At 39.9% G+C, this 19217-nt stretch overlaps 1 protein-coding gene across 1 annotated transcript in view; it reads right to left on the bottom strand.

The window, feature by feature from the left end:
• Positions 1–19217, bottom strand: part of RABEP1 (rabaptin, RAB GTPase binding effector protein 1) — a 45979-nt gene that overhangs the window by 12158 nt on the left and 14604 nt on the right. The window contains exons 2-9 of the mRNA XM_005525858.3: positions 15706–15834; positions 13625–13828; positions 12257–12417; positions 6808–6921; positions 5340–5475; positions 4387–4565; positions 3330–3455; positions 707–1174 (exon numbers count right to left, since the gene is read on the bottom strand). Coding sequence (XP_005525915.2) covers positions 707–1174; positions 3330–3455; positions 4387–4565; positions 5340–5475; positions 6808–6921; positions 12257–12417; positions 13625–13828; positions 15706–15834 — 1517 coding nt within the window. The remainder of the gene's footprint in view (positions 1–706; positions 1175–3329; positions 3456–4386; positions 4566–5339; positions 5476–6807; positions 6922–12256; positions 12418–13624; positions 13829–15705; positions 15835–19217) is intronic.

Below are 19217 nucleotides of genomic sequence, written 5' to 3'. Positions count from 1 at the left end.
AGTGCTGCTCCTCAGCCTCTCTTCCTCTGAAAGAGAAACCACAGGAAACCCCAAATACTCCCCTTTTCAGCAAGAAACCAAATGCAAGCTTTGAACTGGCATCGTACAAAGCTGCTGAAAAACTGACAGGCAGAACACCCAGAAGCAACAATTTCCTTGGTCATCCACAGTGCAACTGGCCCAGGGCTTAGTCTAGTCTGCTGCTTGCTGCTCTCAGAAATGGGTTTCTGATGATGCAAGTCCCCAGCAGCTTCCTGGAGCCTCTCTGTGGTACTTTGTGCGTTGGGCATAGTTTGGCTGCTCATTCCCAAAGTGCCCCCATGCACAGCCCTGGCACACAGAGCAGCATCCCCAGCTCTGCTGCTCCTCTCTGCCCTCTCCTACTCATCCCCAGCTCCACTATAATGCCCTTTCCTCAACTTCCCATTTGCTCCTGTTCTTTTAAGTTCTCCCACTTCTTTTAAGCCTCTCAGACAATACTGAATTCAAGAGCCACCTCTGCCAGACCCTCCCCAAAATCCAAATCATCTTGTGCTTAGTAAAGCTGCCTGTCCCATGAGCAGGGCCAGCTCATACACCTGACACTGTATGTGTTTTACCTACAGAAGCATTCCAAGAGGGGAAAGTGAGCAGCTGCCCAGGATGTGACCTCTTCCTTTCACAGCTGGCTCTGGGCAGAGCAAAGGAGGCAGAGCTTTGGACTCACCTCCTTCTGCAGCAGGTTCCACTCTGTCTCGCTGACCAGGCGGTACCCGCTGGGGGACACATAAGCACTTTCCACGCCCTGGGTGACACTGGAGAGCAGGGAAGCAGTCTCTTCTTGCTCTGGTGTCATTGCTTTGATTGCTTTTTCCTGATCTTTGGTCAACATGAACCCGCTCGGCATTTGCAGGGATCCAAGGGAAGCCGTATCAAAGTTCTCAGACACTGAATCTGCTCCAACAAGTGGTCCAAAATCTGACTCATCCAGGTTCCCAGCAGATTTTGCTTTGTTGTTGTATCCTAAAGCTTTGGACTGTAAGGATCCAGATGTGCCCAGACTGTCTGTTGACTGTGCTCTCCGTAGTCCATCTTTAAACATATCCGTGTCTGGTTTATTGAAGGATTCGCCAGAGGAAAGAAGCAAGTCTGCATCCAGGGAATGGACTGATCCATGGGTGCTATTCACATGCACCTGGAATTGAAAATCAAGGAATAAAAAAATTACAATTACTGACTCCATTTTAGTGGTACAGGAGGAATGCTGGACACTGATTATCAGACATGGCAAAGGCAAGTTTAAACTTCTTTGGCAAAAACATCTGCTCTCTAAGGTCACAGAGGAAGGGACAGAGAACCGGAATTAAGCAGCTAGAATTCAAAAACAAATAAAACAAGTAAAAGAAGTGTTCTGTTAACAGAGTGCTTCTGTAAGACTACTTTCCTGCCAGATAAGCAAAGACACAGATACTTCCATCTTATAATATTTGAGGCAAGATGTGCTTCACCTGAAGAGATGTACTTGCAACATCCCCTCTCCAACCACAATCTATACAACAGAAGGCAGATACTCCACTTCCAAAAGGAAATTCAGAAGTCTTTCATTAAAAAACCCCACTTTGTATTAACATAAAAATAAACAGAGAAAAATATACTTAAAATCTACTCCATACCAACAAGTATATGTTGCTCTTCTATTTTTCTCTTCTGCTTTGAGTGTCTGACAAAATACCAAAATATTTTCTTCACAAGATTATTTGTCCATAAAATAAAAAGAAAAGGGAAAAGGCTGGGCTTAGACACAAACGTATCCTGGGGAATGTCAACACCAAAAGCCACACAAATTGTCCTGTGATATGTATCAGGAACATGGAGCCTCTCGATCTATTTTTGTTTTTTGTAGCACTGAAAAGAGAGCAGTAATGCTTTATTTAAAAAGCACATGACTGCTTTCAAAATACCTTCCAAAATATTATGCACTTCTGCTTTGCCATTAGACACATAAGGAAGTAACACTGGAATCAGCCTCTTGGGAAAAATTATCATTTCTGAAATAGGTCCAGAGACCAGCAGGCTGCTGGCACTTCATGTAAGTGCTTGTAACCTATAATTGGTATATATATCTTCTGTAGTACTGTTTTATGACGGTTGTAAATGCCTTGTTTTAATAACTTTTAGGTGTAATATTTATATTTGCATGTATATATAAAAGTTCATAATAAAAAGTCAACAGAATACAGACTTACATAAAACTGCATTTTCAGGCTACAGCTGTTCTGTGATAACCAAAACAATATTAACAAATCATCTGTTTGTATTGCAAACTGCCCAAGAGAGAAGATCTTAGAAGTTACAACAAATTATAATAAGTTGTAAGAATTGATGAATAATATGAGTGATTACAACGTATAAAACATATTCTGAACAGCTAAAAAGGTTATAAATAACAAAACCAAACACACAGAGAAATCCAAACCACTCTGAAAATCATGCTCCTTCTCAAAATATAAATTTTCCATTATGTATAAATCTTAGAATCAAATAAATGTTGTGAATGATGGGCTAAAGAATATGCTACGAACTGAGATTAAAAAAACATCAGAAGATAGATTTTTGTTCTGCACCAATGTGCCTCATTTGCATAACTGGATATGGAAGATACAATTTGTATTTGAAACAGAAAGTGACTGTAGGCTAAAGGGCAGAACTAGATCTCAGCTACATTTAGATCTCATGATTCTGAGTATCTTTCTGCATTCTGAACTGTTACACAATTACTTCAGAATACATATATTAAAGTATATACTTTTCTTTCTCTTTCAAAAATTATAAAAGCCCAGGCAAAACACTGGCTCACTTTGAAAATTCTCAAGTCTCTTGAAGGTTAAATAAGTTCCTGTAGCACAAAAACTTGGTGGGTTTTTATTAATTTTTCCTTCATTTGACTCACGAAACCAAAATGGACCCTATAAAATGGTAGGTACAGAATTCAACAATTTGGTTAGCAAAGTAGCTACAACACTCTTGCTGAATGTTCAAATATAATTGGCTTAATCCTGAACATTTAGGTGTGTTAGAATATGCTTAGAAATCCCAAGAGAATCTACCAGCAGTTAACCTCCAGAATGCAAAATGTAAATTACCATTTTTAATGGCACCTCTCAGGATGGTGCAGTATTGTCTTCCAATCTTAATTAGGATTTATAGATTCAACTGCAACTCCGAGGATTTTTTTATTGCCTAATAAGATTAGAAGCTACAGAGAATAGAGGGCTGTAACTTTGCATTTGTATTTGCAATGAACACCCTGAGGAATTCCCAAGTGCAAGTGAAAGATTCTATTGTTTTACCTCTTCATTAGAGAGCTGGGTAAGGGTTTCTTCAGGGGCCAGAGAACATGAAGCCTTTGTTTCATCATCTGAATCTTTTTGTTTCTCTTCCTTTCTCTTGCTAAGCCTTTGCTGCTCATCTTCCTCCTAAAAATCAGTGGTCAATAGAGCATACACAGAAAATAGGATTCAATTTTGCCACAGTAGTCATGACATTAACTTTCATGATAAACTAAGCTACAAAGAAGACACTGAAAAGGATTATTTTGGTTAAAACCCAGTGGTTGTCACACAAATATTCTTTTAGTTAATAAATACAGTGGTCATTTCACAAGGCACCCAAACTGACTTAACTGAGAATTTACTCTACAAGTTTAATGGCTGACTCACATTCTAGAATGATTTTATTCAAAAAGCATTATTACCTAGTTTAAAATTCTAATTATAAAGATTAGCAAGGAACAAAACTAGCTGGTACACTGGCTTATTGTGTAGAATATAAATATATAACACATCTACACCCCTAAAGGACCCATTAACAGCCATTACACAAGCATGAACATCAAAAAAAAAGTGAAACAGGAAGTGCCTTGATCACTAAATGATGGAATATAAGGGAAAAAAGAAAAAAAATATATCACTAAGTCGTAAGTATGTACAATCAATTGCATAAGACAATTTAAAATTAAAGTCTTAATTTATGCCTAGGATATGTACTGAAAGACTGAAAAATCCTAGAAAAAAGTGAAACTTGCTGACATCCTTAACCCAGACATTTTGCACCATAGATGATTATTTCTTCCTCCAAGATTAATTTCTGGATACTCTTACCTTTTCATCTAACTATTGGCAACATTAGAGTTCCTACATACACCAATATTAAAATACTTGTCCAAATGGGTCTGTTTTAACTGCCAGCTGTCATTCAAAGGGGAGATTTCAGTTAAAACTGGCAGTTCTCATTTTTTGAGCTATTACCACACTTGCCTCCAACATGTGATTTCCACACCTGTTACACTACAGTAAACCTACAGTGTTACAAAAAAATAAAAGCAAAAAGATGAAAGCAGCAGGTAACCTGATCCTTTTTTTTCAGCTCTTCCACCTGCCGGAGCTGCTCTGAGGTGAGCACAATTTCCATCCTCTGCATGTCCCTCATCAGCAGTCGCTGGGACTCCAGGAACTGGTCATTGGCTTTCTGCCATGTGTGCTTCAGCTGGTTGTGCTGCTGCCTCTCTTGCTCTAGGAGATGGCAAACTATGCAAACAGAGAAAAAATTCTTCTGAACCACAAGCGTTTAAATATATTTTCCAAAGAGAAGTATTTTCAGGAATAAAAGTAATTGTTGGTCAAATCAAGAACAGTCAGGCTTTGTTCAACAACTATTTAGGTTAATAATGTCTTATTTCAAATACCATTTTCTTAATTTCCAAACTTGGCTGGTGATTAGGGATGTATTACTGACAGTTCAAGACTTCCCAGTGAGAAGATTAATGCCTCAACTTCATTCATGAATTCTAACAGTTTTGGGCTTTTTTTAGTGCTGGGTTCAAAAGATGATGTCTTCTACATCCCTATTTACTTCAGCAGCAGGTTCTGGTTTTCACTCCTCTGCAGTGACCTTGGGCTGTAGTGCTCAACAGGGATTTTCCACACTCCCTCCAGCACTCAGCACTGCCACACCTCAGGGAGCCAGGCCTATACATTATGGAAATAATGCTCAGAATTATGCATAAATACAATACACACCTAAAATCACTTCAGCAAGACTGAAGCTTGCAATGCTTTAAAAACTTAGCAGATATGCAACAAGCCTTGAGAGAATGAATGGTTCTGTTGTTTTTCTGTCATAAGGGAACTCCACATTCAATTCTTCTGCAAATATTTTATGGCCTTTCCCATTTAAAAATGCTGCATCTTCCTCCCAATTTCTTCTAATCAAGTTCAAGTAAGAAATGATAAAAGAATTCACAGCTCCATGGGTTTTGCATGCTCAAGAAGAGAGTCAAAGGACTATTGCTAGGTAGGTACCTTCATGCAGCTCCTTCCTCAACTTCTCTGCATCTTCTTGCAGGACTGATTTTTGTGTGTTGAGAACAGCCACGTACATCTCCAAGTCTGTCCTACACGACTTCTCAGCTTCTAAATAATGGTTCAGTTCTTTAACCTGAATAAAAAGAGGGAAATGGCCAGCTCAGTGGGGGAACACTATCAGACATTTCCTTCTTGTTAGAAGCTATGGTGCTGCCTGTTCAGGTAATGTACATGTGCTGAAGGACTGGTTTATTTGCAGAAATCACAAATATTCAACTACCAGTGTGCAAGTAGTGCTTGTATTTACTTGTGAATGAGTTACTCATTAAAATTCTGTGAAGTTGAACCTATCAGTGCATCACAGTTATAGCAGCTGGATAACAGCAGCAGTGAGCACAGACATGGTAAAAAGGGAAATAACTCAGGAAAGCAGACAGTGATCACTTCACTGTGAAGTAATCAGTGCTGATAGCCAGGATATAATAGCTGATAAGTGCTGATAAGCCAAGAACTCCTTAGCTCAAAATAGAGTAATCATAGTAGTCAGGAAATAAATATTATGAGGCAAGCTTGAAGTAAGCCTAAGAAGAGAGAAAACTTGGAGACAGACAAGAAACTTTCCAACTCATGAAAGACTGTTGCAAAAAGGAAGGAAAATCTATCAACAAAAAGCAATTATATCAAGAAATACTGAAGAAATATATTTGGATTTTTTTTTTTTTTTAAATAGCAAAGCTAACAAAGAACTGAAATGAGTGTCCTGCAGAATCTCCAGTGAGAACCTTTTAAGACAGGGTTACATAAACATCTGTCAGACGTGATGCTTGGAAAAATGGATTCCGTCTTGGAACAAGGAACAAACTGAAAGATTTCTTTATGGCACTATTCAGTTTTATGGTTTGCTGAGTCAGAAATCACCAGAGGTTTTATCTCAGAGAAAGCCAAAGCCTTCAGGCAATTCATAACTGGCTGCACAGGGCTGCTGTTCATGTTCCTCAGCACAGCACTTGCTGATGCCAAGCCAGGGCTCAGGACAGCCTTGGGCTGTGACTGCCACTGATGCTGGGGACAGCTTTCCTGCCCTAGGACACCAACCTTCCATCTGCTACCCTTTAAGCCTTTCAAATGGCAAAGTCTGACTTCATGGTTCAAAGTGTGACAATAACCCAGAGGCCAGGTGGTTGGGAGAGGTGCAGAGCAGATATTCTTCTGGAGTTTTTTCTATTACTCGTAGATCTGGAGCTGTGCAATTTATTCCAAACCCAGATCCCACACGCTGCAACTCTCAAAACAGAAAGATGCAAAAATGTATTTAGGCCAAACATGACATTTGAGCTACAGGAGACGAGAAGGGCTTGAAGAGTTTCCCAATACACCTTTTTCTCTCTTATAAAATTTGACTTGTCTGCATCAAACTAGCACACTGCAAGATATAAATCAGGATCCAGTTAGAGCTCCCCCTCACCTCTGATGCTGCTTTTATTTTTTCTTCAGCTTCTGCCAGCTTCTCTTTTAGGGCTGCAATCTCTTTCTCCATGGGCATCACAACCGAGCGCAGCTTCTCGGCATCTTCCTGAGCCTGAAGTTAAGACAATAAATTGTAATGCATCATCAGAACTTCCCCAACAGTTCCCATTACTGGGGACATTTGGAGAAAATCCCTACATCAACAAAAAAAGCTGACTAAACTTCCACTTTCAGTGCTCATCTTACTGCTGTTTATTTAGTTCAGCAGCCATCTCTGTGACAATGGGCTGATATTACTCCATTTACAGAAGACAACTAAATTTTAAGTCTAGGTATGGGTTGAGCCACAAATATCTGTTTTAAAAGAGAATGTTAGCAAATCTATCATTCTTGATGCCTGGAAGAAAATGTATGGCTCAAGCATTTTAAAAAATGTACACTTTTTTCTTATTAAAGGCCTAACTGTCCCACAACCTGCTGCCATGTAGCACATATGAGAAAACCCAAAAGAAGTGCATGATGAGGTACTGACCATGCACTTACTTACTCAAAAAGTTAAAAGCAAATGGAGCTGCACAGTAATGCCTAGTGTAGCTCAGTTCTCTTTTAGAAGATCATTTTTCAACTTTACATTACTACTGATGCAGCATAAGGTTTTGGTGTTATTGTACTGAATATTTCAAACTATATATAGACAATTTATCCCATGATTTCTTTCAAAAAGTAGTTCTGAGAAGATCAAAGAGCAGCAGAATTAAAAGACTGTTTCAAGGAAAGGGAAAAAAAAGGGAAAGACAGGTAAAAATAGCAAGAATTAAAATGAGAAATAGCACTCGGGGTTCAAAATCAGAACTGCACGTTAACATGTGGCCCTGACATCCTCATTGCTTAAATGCTCTCCCTTTCCTTCAGGGATGCACTAGAGACTTTCCAAGTGGAAGCAGCAGCTCCACAGACTCCCCAAGAGCCAGCAGAACACTCAAATACTTGCTGCAGTAGAATTCTTCAAGGCACAGAGAATTCCAGCATTCTAATTTGGGCTGGCTCTGTGCATGAGGCTCAGAGTTGTTCTCTGTCTTCTGCTGGAAGAACTCAGCAGGGGAGGGAGGGCAGGGAACTCTGCCCCAAAGCTGGAGTTTCAAAAAATGACACTTTTCATAACCTCATCAGCAAAGACAGACAGTAAATGGTAACACTCATGTCTGGTTTTAAAACTAGACTAGAATGCAGGTTTTAGAAGTTACTTGTTTGACTTTCAATTTCTGGTGAGCTTATTGACAATTGTATTCTGAGCAAGACTGTCAGGAAGAAAAATAGAAGGTATTTTTAACCACTGAAGTTTTCTAACTTAAAATCAATAGATAAAGTGTTATTCCAAAAGCTGTCAATGATATAAACACTACAATTTTAAAGCTTTACAGAGAATTCTGAACACAGCACAAAATTAAATTTCTTTACATTTCATTTATTTCCGCTACATTTTGTCACTGCTGGAGTACCAATAAAGACCATGAGGAAAGCAAGGACTGTCACCTGGCAGTGAATTCAACACCAGGGACATGTGACTGTCACACACACCCAGACCCTGGCACTTGCAGCCAGCAACTTAACAGTCACATTTTTCAAACAGATGGGAGCAGGAGTTCCACTCTAGACATCATTGATTCATATTTCATTTATCACATCAGTTCTATTCCTTTATTGCTACCTATAGCTGATTTATATGGACTAAATATAGCCCCACATTCTTTTCTAATTATTCAGGGTAACTGCAGCAATATTTCGCTGCCAGCCTGGCTTCCCATGGCTCACCACAGAATACAGAGCAACAAATGTGCCTGTGTCGGAACCAAGCAGTTCACAGAAACAGTCAGAAAGTTCTCTGAAAGCAAAACCAGACTGTGAAAAGCAACCAACTGGAAAGACAAAACTGTATCACATTCCACACACAGAAAAATTACTCCAGGTTTTACTGCTTGGTAAATAGAGCTGAAGTTTGACACTGTGGTTGCAACATATTGTAATGATCCCTATTAAAGGTCAGTGTGATCTTGAGCTAAAAGCTCAGAACAACCTCTCTAACAAAAGGAGTGCCAGGCCCTGAGTCTGCTCTTGGACGTAAAGGAGAATTACTGAGACTCCAAAATTGAGGTTAAAGCTCCACTCAACCCTTTAATAAAATGAGAATATTTGTTGTGTTGAAAAATGCTACTTAAAGATACTGCTGCATGTGGCAAATTTCCTGTGCTAAGAGGTGTTATCCACTCGTCCAGAGATGTGACCCTTAAAATGTTTATTTCCTTCTAACTTTTTTTTAAACTTAACTTGGCTGTCAACAGCCACAAGTTTTACATATGATCAGCTCATCTTTACTCATTCCTTAACCAAAAACCAAGCACCCAAACCACTTCTGCCCCAGCCAAACCTGCTTCCCCCAGCACAGGGGCTGCAGAACACACTGAGGGACCTGCAGACCACAGCAGGAAAATAACTCCATGGAGAGATAATGCTAAAAATGAGTCCAAGCCATTTTCAGAGGAACAAACTCCTGACTGGAGAAATCCCAAGTAACATTATACCTGAGCTTGTTCTTTAAAAATGAGACAAGCGGAAAACACATAGACACAACTTGAACATTTCTCTTTAAAGCAGGACTAAACCATTTAAAAGTCCTCTAAATTTATCCCACTGATCTTCACCATTACCAACAAAAATAGCTTACTGTATATCAGATTTTATGGCCAACTCTGTCACAGAAATCTGATTACTCTCCCCTTCCAATTTCCCCTCTCCTGACTAATAAGCAGAAATCCTAACAGGAGCCTTGTGCTTTCCTGCTCTCTCTGTACACAAAATACCTGCTCTGCAGACTTCTGCTACTCAGAGTTTGACACAACTGTGCTAAGCACAGTATGTATATTCATCACAGCTCCAGATCCTTTCCTGAACAGAAAATGAGATCTGACTTAAAAAGGCAAGTCAAATTCTGCCAGTGGCCAAAGTTTGGGCACAAGTCATCCCCATGCAGTTGTTGTCCAGTGACTCTGGACAGTCATTCCCCAGCAGAGAATGTGCAGGGAAGTACATGCTGCTGTGAAAACAAAAAACCTCAAACCTATCTGGTACTACAACCCAACAGGAAAACCGTTTTTTATAAATCACTGGCAAGTTTTCTGAAAGATTAATCACTAGGTGAACGTGTTAATCATTAGGTCAAGTATCCACCTTTTGGAGTTGTGAAGGGAGATTAAGAAGACAAAGTTACAATGTTTGCTTAGAAAATGATTTCTTAGAAATCACTGCTTTATGATATAAAATCACAGAACACACAAATTATCTACAGAAATTAGCAATCTGCAACCTGAAATATATTTATACGGAAAAGCAAAACAGCTGCTTCCAGACGAGCTTGTGTTCCACCAGACATGCTCTTTCTGATGAAAGAACACAAAGATGGAATATAAGCATTACTGTCTGCAAATGCCATTTTGCATGAGGAATTGATCACAAGTCTTCAAATAACACATCTCAAGTGACCAAGAAAGTTCCTCTTTTCACACGGACTGCTGACACATGAATATTCATTATTTTGCTGCTCAAGCAAACTTTTCATGGGCTTGGGACTTGCTTGTTTGTTTTTAGGTAAAATTGAATGTCCTTTTCCCAATTTTGATCTAATTCTTAGTTTCCTTGCAGAAAAACCTCACAGGTTTAATAATAACAAAGAAGATTAAAACCTCATGCAAAGCAGTTTAAGCAATTATTTGAAGCTGCACTCTGAAAACCAGATTTCCCCCTCCCCCTCCTATTACATAAGGTACATGTTCCCCTGCTTTACAGACCTAGAAAGCTTTCCAAACTCCTATTACCAGAGATTAATAAACTGATCACCTCTTCCTTTAGGATCACCAGGGATATTTAATTCCATTTTAAAGGGTTATAGTTGAAAATGCCATTTATCTGCTATGCTAAACTTCTCCACTAAAGCCACTGAGTTTAGGTGAGCTCTGCTGCCATGTCAGCAACTTGGAATTTCAATTTACACGATCAGTAAATTGAGATTAAAAATCTGAATCAGTTGAGAGATATTGTTCTCTGGAAGTGCTTATTGGCAGTTAGTTGGGAGTGCAATGCCAGGACTTTTAGACTATAAACTCTGTATCTTCTGGGTTGTTTCTACAAGACTCACCACACTGATCCAGTTTTGAACCTACATTCAGCTTCAGCCAAAGTCTTTTTGTCCTTAATAAGACTAAAATCTTTTCTTAAAACCAGTGAATGTCTCACAATTGCAGTGGGACTAGCACAGGCTTTACCCTGATTCTTACCTTGGAAATCAGGGCTCCATGAAGAGCAGTCCCACTGCAATAATGCAACTACAACTAGCAATAGTCGGGTATCTCGTCCTAAGCCTCAGAAAAATAATTCATTTTGCAACACTAACACTGATTATTTGCTACAACACAGTAAAAACAGCTAAAATGTTTCTCATGTAGAACATTTGTGATATTCCACACTGCACTTCTTCTGCTGACAGCAAGCAGGAACAGAGACATGCAGTGATGTGGCAGATTATGAGATGTTAGCCTACTTCCTTATTTTCAGTCACTACTTTAAAATTATTAGAACACCTTGAAGACTAAGGTAAGCCTGCTGAGATGAAAAATTCATGAAAATGCAAGTTATTATAACAAGATAAACAAAGATTTTTATAAAGCGCTGATCTATTACGACAGTTTCAATTTCCTTCCTGTCTGAAAGGAACCGCATTAAATCTTCAACCTCAACAAAAAAAACCAAAGCAAATCCAAACTCAAGACAAGGTGCCTCAATCTACTTCTATGAACTTTTCTTAGTCACGGATCTTTGAACAACTACAACAATATCTGTCCACACTCCAGAACAATTATTTTTCATGATCTAGAAGAGTCTGTTTTTTCACAGCAAGGTTCTCTACTTCCTGGGGAGGCAGCAGTACTGTGATGCACAACCATGGCTTACTTTAGAGAAAGAGGAAAGACATCTTAGATATTCTGAGGTTTTTAATGGGAACTTTAAGTTTTTAAGACCTGGAGAAAGAAGTACAGAAGTGTAAAGGAAACTTTATAAAACTGCAGTCAATCCAGAAAAATCTCAAGGTGGTTTTTACTTGAGCTCATTTGACATCATGACAAGTGACTTTACAAGGCTGCGTGTTTTTATAAGCTGAAGGCAAAACTACTGTCTTCTCAAGTGCAGTTCTCTCACTGAATGCATATAATTAGGAACAAAGCCTTTAAGACTTCAAATGGATTAGGTCATGATGACTTCCATGAACAAAGGCTGGCAGCTGGCAGGACCAGGCTGTGTGAACTGCTGAGGAACTACAGCAGGCATAGGAATGAACCCATGTGTGACCCCACAGGCCTGTCCTCAATCAGAAACTGAGGAACTTCATTCCAATGTACCTTTTTCATTTCATTTTCTAGGTTTTCCTCCTCCTGGCCTTCAGACAGTCGCCTCCTTAACTCTGCAATTTCCCGCTCCATGTTTTCTCGGTACTGGCTCCACTGAGCTCGCTCTTGCTCCATCCTGTGGTGATACTGGAGCTCATAGTCACGAACAGTCTCTAGAAAACAGCATTTTCAAAACTTATTTTCAATGTAAGTCAAAGAACAGAGCTTTAGGAACTCCATCTACAACTACTCAATGATTTACTATAATTAATGAAAACTAGGACAACAGTGAACTCTCCCTTCCCTGCCCCAAAACCCAAATACATAAGTAAAAAATCCAAAGGAACTGAATTTCAATTAGTACCATCAACAGAACAGAGAAACAATCCTCAAAAACTGTGCAACTCCTAATTTCAAGGTAATGCACATGACTAATACCCTATTTAGCAGTACATTTTGTACCTCCAAGTATATCATCCAAACAAATGACCAAAACCTTAAAAAGGTACTCCAAAAGGCAAAGAAATTCAAACTTCTCACATAGCTTCCATTTCCCCAGGATTCACACTAACCCTCTCAGGTAAGAAGCTGTCTGTTTACACAGCAGCAGCAGCTGGCACAGCTGAGCCTTAATCTAGGTTCATGTATCTGTGTAGATCATGAATAAACAGACATTTGTGTACTCAGTATACATTAAGGTTTGTCTGCTCTGGGTGAAAAGCACAATGAGGTGATGGAAAAACTGCCCACAGCCAGCAGGCTCTAGGCTCAGGATAGTGTGATCCTGTTTGTGAACCTTTAAGAAAACAGACATTTGTGGCAATAGTCTGTTCCCAGTTCATATCCTTTTGTTCATTCACTTTGTCTCAGAAATGTCAACAGCTGTAGAACGTGCAAATATAGCAAGGAATAGATCAGAACTATCAAGAAAAAAACATCCAGAGAGAGCAGCATGTACAGTCACTACCCTGGGGGAAGGCCCATGTGAATACTGGAGGGACATCTGACTATGTGAGAGCAGAACTGTGTTCACACAGAAGGAAAAAAGAGAATCATGCTGGCAGATTAAAGCTGTTTTCAGATTCGTCAAATTATAGGCATCATACTTATCTTCATGAAAGGATAAAGTGCCACATTCATAGTCTCTCAAAAATGTTTTGAATATACATGAGGTTCCCATGGCCATGAATTCTAAATTCTGTCCTCAAGTTGACAATAAAAAACCCATCAAGCTCCTTTTCACAGCTTTGGGAACTACACTTTATCCAGCCCTTCTGCAGCTTTCCCAAGCCATAACAATTATCCATATTCGAGGAAGAGCAGGCACAAATCCCTAAAGACATCAGGGTGGCTGATCTCAGCAGCTTGCCTGGTTGTTACCTTTCATGATGGCCTGGAGAGAAGCCACTTCTTCTTGCCACTGCCTCTTGACCTCGTCGATGGCCTCCTGCTTGGTGGTCTCTGACACTGTGGCTATGGCCTTGATGTTCTCCATTTCCGCGTGGGCTTCCATCAGCTGGGTCCGCAGCTGGCCCAGGTCATCCTGGGCCGCCTGCAGCACTGCATTCTGTCTTTTCAGGTCCTCTGAAAGGAGGATTATATACATTTAGCTTGATTAATGAGTTCAATCTGAAGTGTAGCCCCAGTTGCTATGGCAAAGAACAGAAGGGACTGAAGGAAGCACTGGTATTAAAACGTCTACCTGAAACGAATGAACAAATGTTGGCAGGTATCTTCAGGGAATGCTATTTCTTGACTTTGCTTGCCCTTGCCTTTTATTAAAGGAGCATCTTATGGATGCAGACACAAAGCAGACACTAGATATAACTAGGATCAATATAGCTGACAAAAGTGAACTGTGCTTTTCAACAGTTTTTATTATTTAACTCATTCTGGTAATGAATCTGGAAAAGGCACAAACAGTTTTTCTCCCATTTCTGGGACCAACTTGGTTCTCAATTTGGATGGAACACTTCGTATTTCTTGAATAGAAACACTCTGTGACCCCTTTGGAGAGCCCACATAAGAAAAATATGCAGCCTAATTTGCTCCTTACCAAATACTTTGGTAAAACTGAGTTTCTACTAAGAAAAAGGATACATTCAATGGAACACCCACTTCTTCTCTAATTATTGCAACTATAAACAGAAATTAAACTAATTTCATATTATCCTCTTGAGTGCTTGGCTAATCTGAAACAAACAGCTCTGGAAGACATATATAATTAATTCCAAAAGTACTAACACAAAATATGTGTTTTATGCCCACATAGCCTGCTTCAATGGCAATCACATTTAGCAGAAACATCTGGCCAGTACACAACCAGCACCAAGCTATCTCCATGTATTTCCCTCAGGGCCAAAAAGCTGAATTAATCCTAGTGCTCTCACTCCTGATAGAAAATATAGAACCCAGAGCTAATCAAGTACTTTAAAGGACATTAATCCTTGTGTAAAAAAACCAAGACTCTGAAGCATTAATATTCCGAGTTTTCAAGTGACAGTATTGAAGATGGGTCCCAACAGCCCCAATGTACATTTAGGAAATGGTCTTGGAGACAGGGAGGGAGAAAAAATTTTGATGGGGGAGAAAGAAAAGTAATTGCTTGCATATTCTCCTCTGTTGTCCTTTCACTTCAGTATCTGTGAAAGTTGGGGTGTTTTTCTCTTCCCCTATCACAACTTATTTTATATTTTTTAACTGTACCAAAATGGGAGAATAATTGCTGATCCCATCAGTAGTGTCATGTATCTTAAATTTCCTTTTATCCAGCCTTAGAAACACAAGTAAATAGGCTTGCTGTATGATCTGATCTTCATTATGCCTGTTGTATTTCTGCTCTCATAAGCTTATACAGCAGCTGCAGTCTTAATGCATTATGTTTTGGCTCTGCTTTCATATGTTAAAGACAGAAAAATCATCAGAATTAGATAAATCAATCTGTCTCTCAGAACAGCTATCTCTACTCTCCGATACTTCATCGGATATTTGAGCTCATACAATTTAAATTTTCCTTTAAATTGTGTTATTGAAATAGATGCCCTTGGCTGGCATTAAAACTTTTATAACGTTTGCCTGCTTACAGCCTACCTCCGATGGAAATTTAAGACAAATAAATGCTATATAAAAAAAAGTACAGAGTACACAGAGTACAGCACAGCATCCAGGATATATCTTTCCATTTACCAGATCAGCTCCTGCCCAGAGAGCACACCTGAATTCAGGAAGTTAGTATTAAAACTCACTGGTGGTGTTTTTGCATGGACATCAAGTTGCTCTGGCTCCTATCTATGAGGCTAATCTTTAAATTTAATTCTAAAATTCATTCTAGGATGCTCAATAGTTACCTATTGAATCTCTTGCATACTTACTATAACTGTTTAAAAGACTAAATAATACGGGGATTATTTGAAGATGAAGTTCAATAAACTTTAGAATAATTCAGAGAATTGAGGACTTACCTTCCTTAGCCAGGTATAACTCCTTAAATTTTGCTCTCTTTTGATTAAATTCTTGCTCAAGTTGCTGCTTTGTGCGCAGAAATTCTGCATTGACCTTTTCCAATTCTGCTACCCGTTGTAGAAGAGCATCTAAAAATAAAGCAGAAGATAAGGTACGTCACTAACAGTTATCCAGACATCCCATTCTGCAAGGCTGAGGTTTGGGGCTTACTCTTTTTAAAATATCTTTACTCATTAGCTCTGCTGTTGCCTCATGATAATGAGGAAAACTAGCCAGTCCTTTAAGGAACAAAGGAATGTAGGTTTTCTTAAGACTGCAACACCAAATTCTAATGAAACATCTCTGGGGAACTAGAGGCAAAGTGGCAGGGAGTTCTGCAGAAAACAATTTTCAAAACAAAACCACAATTTGGTATATATGACTAAGGAAGAAATAGAAATAATTCTGGTGATGGTTTTCTTCCCTGGGAAGTGTGTGAGGGCTGAGCAATAAAGCACCAAGTGCTCAAAGGCTGAGGTCAAATAAAACAAAGTGACAGCAGCTCAGCCAACAGCTATGAAAGGGCAAAGTGCAGGAAGGAAACCCTGTAAGCTAAAAATTAGGTACCATTATCAATCCAGTCTTCAGTTCTGCATGTTCAGCAAAAGATGAACCAGATTACACCTGGAGAAGTTTGCCAGAGGATGACCACAATCTACAGAGAATTACCTAATTGTAAGATCAAACTGTCCTCATTTCCAGCAGGTACAAATCCTCAAAGATGCACATACATCACTCTGTTTTCCAGAATTTACCACATCAGCCCTTCATCTGGTGGTACAACCAAAGAAGGAAGAGTAGAAAGTCTACAAAGATTGTTATAACGTGCTTATTATTGAAAAAAACTCCACGATACCACTGTATGATGCTTTAAAGACCCCATACAACCACCAACCTATCTGTATGTACAATATCCACTTCTTTGCACCTCAAGTTCTGCTTTAGCTGGCAGTTTCAACTTGCACACCTCAGAATTCAAATACAAAACAGAAAGAAAACACTGGTGAGCCAGAACAAAATACATCTCCCTGCTGCAATGCACTGGGGAAAAAAATGTTTCTCTACAAGAGCCTCTGTGTGTTCTGCAGAAGCATTTTGTGGGCATGTTCCAACTCTGCTGTGCAAAGTGAATCACTTCAGTTATAGCCTCTATATAGCACAGACTAGATATACAAAATATTGATCCATCAGAGGCGTTTGTGCATCCCATCCAACACTTCCCACACAATCAAGCAGTGCAAATACAATCCAAAGGCTACACAACTTCAGCATCAAACATTTAGACTCACAAACAGCTGGAATCAGCTCTACAGCTCACAGGTAAAATTCTGGATGGGCAATGCCATTGAGATGGGGCCAGTTATTTTTGGTACCAGATGACGTACAGTAAGAGCAGACACACTAAATAATTAAACAAAAGGATCTTCTAAGAGCACAGGTATGTTTTACTCATTGCTGGTTATAAGAGTTTATATATTACAAAATACAGCACCTAATCTCTTCAGTTCTGTACTGAATAAAAGATAAATGCAAATATAAGACTGATGAAATTTTAACGTGGCTTTTTAAAAAAATCCTAATTTTTTTTTTATCACCTGAAATACAAACACATAGGTTTTTCTGGCCAGCAACTCCTATGTGGATAGTTCAAAGCCAACTGCGCAGGAGTGTTCTCCAGAAAATGAAAGGAATCTGCAGCAAAGACACACTGAGAGCAAACCTTCAAGTGAGTTCAGAGAGTGTCTGGATCAAAACCAGGGATGAAACAGCACATGTGGAACCAGGTCTGGGTAAGAAAAATGCTTCCCAAGGTTAAAGGGTTTCCTTTGATCTCCTGCTGAAGTTTTGCAAAGGGAAAGGGTTTGCTTGTGTTTCCACTGCCCCAGTCCTGTGCAGGGCGATGCAGAGCCGGCAGCCACCGCGCCACCTCCTGCTCCACACCCCATGAACAGCTGTGCTGGCCCTGAGGAGCTGGGTTTGAGCTCAGTTCAGGTCCTGAAGGGAAACTCCTGCAGGCACTAGAGCCTAAGGGAGCTGTGTGCTAGGGGGAGGTGGCTGTACTGTCCAGGTCCAGTCAGGCAGCTCTGCATCCACAGGTACCGCCCTGGAGCCTCAAGCACACATTCCAAATGAACAAGGGGGAATCTGGATATCATTCACCTTGCACACATTCTTTTGAAGACCACACAAAAACTGTTCAATTCCACAGTTAGTAATCCTGAAAGTTAAACCAACTGTCGACTGAACTCTCCTGCCCCCAAGATGACTTGAGCATTCCTTGTTTACTTAATTCCCTTTCCATCTTCCTTCAGCAGAGAGACAGCAGCAACTGTGCTGCTGCTCGCATCAGAAAATGCAAAGCAACTAAGCTGTATTTCTTCTGAAGGTGTGAGTCGCTTCTGCTAAGGATGGAAGGGCAAGAGGACACCCCAAGAGCAGAATGTTCAAGTGCTCTAAGCTGGAGAAACAAAAGACTTATCCTTTTCAAATCCTCCTGCCCAAACAGAAAGAGGGAGGGCAGAGTCACCAAGAAGGAAATGAAATTTAAATATTTACATTTTTACAGTACTCCCCCCTCTCTGCAGCCTGGCAGTTAGGTCTAAAAAGTAATAGATAAATAACTAAATAATCAAAGGCCTCCACAACTCAGCTCTGGCAGCTGTCAGGGCCAGCTGCAGGCATTCTAAAAAAGAAAAAGTTTAAGATCTCAACTGCAGGTCATCCATCACTGCAACTGTGCATTAACATTGTTCTTTCGATTCTATATTAAGTTTAAAGTGGTTTTACCACCTGTGCTACATATGCAGCTCAGAACAGATCTCAGCACATCCCCACTGCAGTAAGACAAGGCACAAACTCAAGGACAATAGGCTATATAGGTCAACATCAACCCCCTCAAATACACCTGCATAAGAAGTAAAAGCAAAAGAAAGTTTCTTTTTCTGAGACACTCTAACAGCTACCACCTTTCTGCTAAGTGACTAAGTTTACAAATTAATTATTTTCTTCCTCAGAGGTACAATTTGTACAAAAGCCATACAGACACTTCCCAAAATGCAAGTGTGATCCCAAGCCCAGACTGCCAGGCACAGGTACCCTCGGGCCACATGGCACAGATTAAAGTCCACCTGGAAATGCACTGGAGTCAATGGCAGGAAATGGACTCATTCATAGATTTCCAATTAGGCCTTTGTCATTTATCACTTAATTTTCACTCTGAATTTAGGTCCGACTCACCCCAAGCCCAGAGTTGAAAAAGAAAACTTAGTTGCCATCACAGGCTATAATTTAAAGGCAGCCCCAAAAGCAAGCTGTTCATTTTGCAGAGTGGTTCCCATGCTCCAGTGGCAGCACGGCTGTTGAAGGAGGATGAAGGGAGAGCGAACACAGCCGGGAGATGGGCAGTGCCCGACTGAAATGGGATCCGCTGTCACACAGCGGCGACACAGCACGGAACACTCTGTATCCCCTC

Source organism: Pseudopodoces humilis, chromosome 23 (assembly GCF_049639895.1).
Source record: "Pseudopodoces humilis isolate 2021_Gansu_Grassland_sample_001 chromosome 23, ASM4963989v1, whole genome shotgun sequence".
Classification (NCBI taxonomy): domain Eukaryota; kingdom Metazoa; phylum Chordata; class Aves; order Passeriformes; family Paridae; genus Pseudopodoces; species Pseudopodoces humilis.
This window is presented reverse-complemented; position numbering and strand designations above follow the sequence as displayed.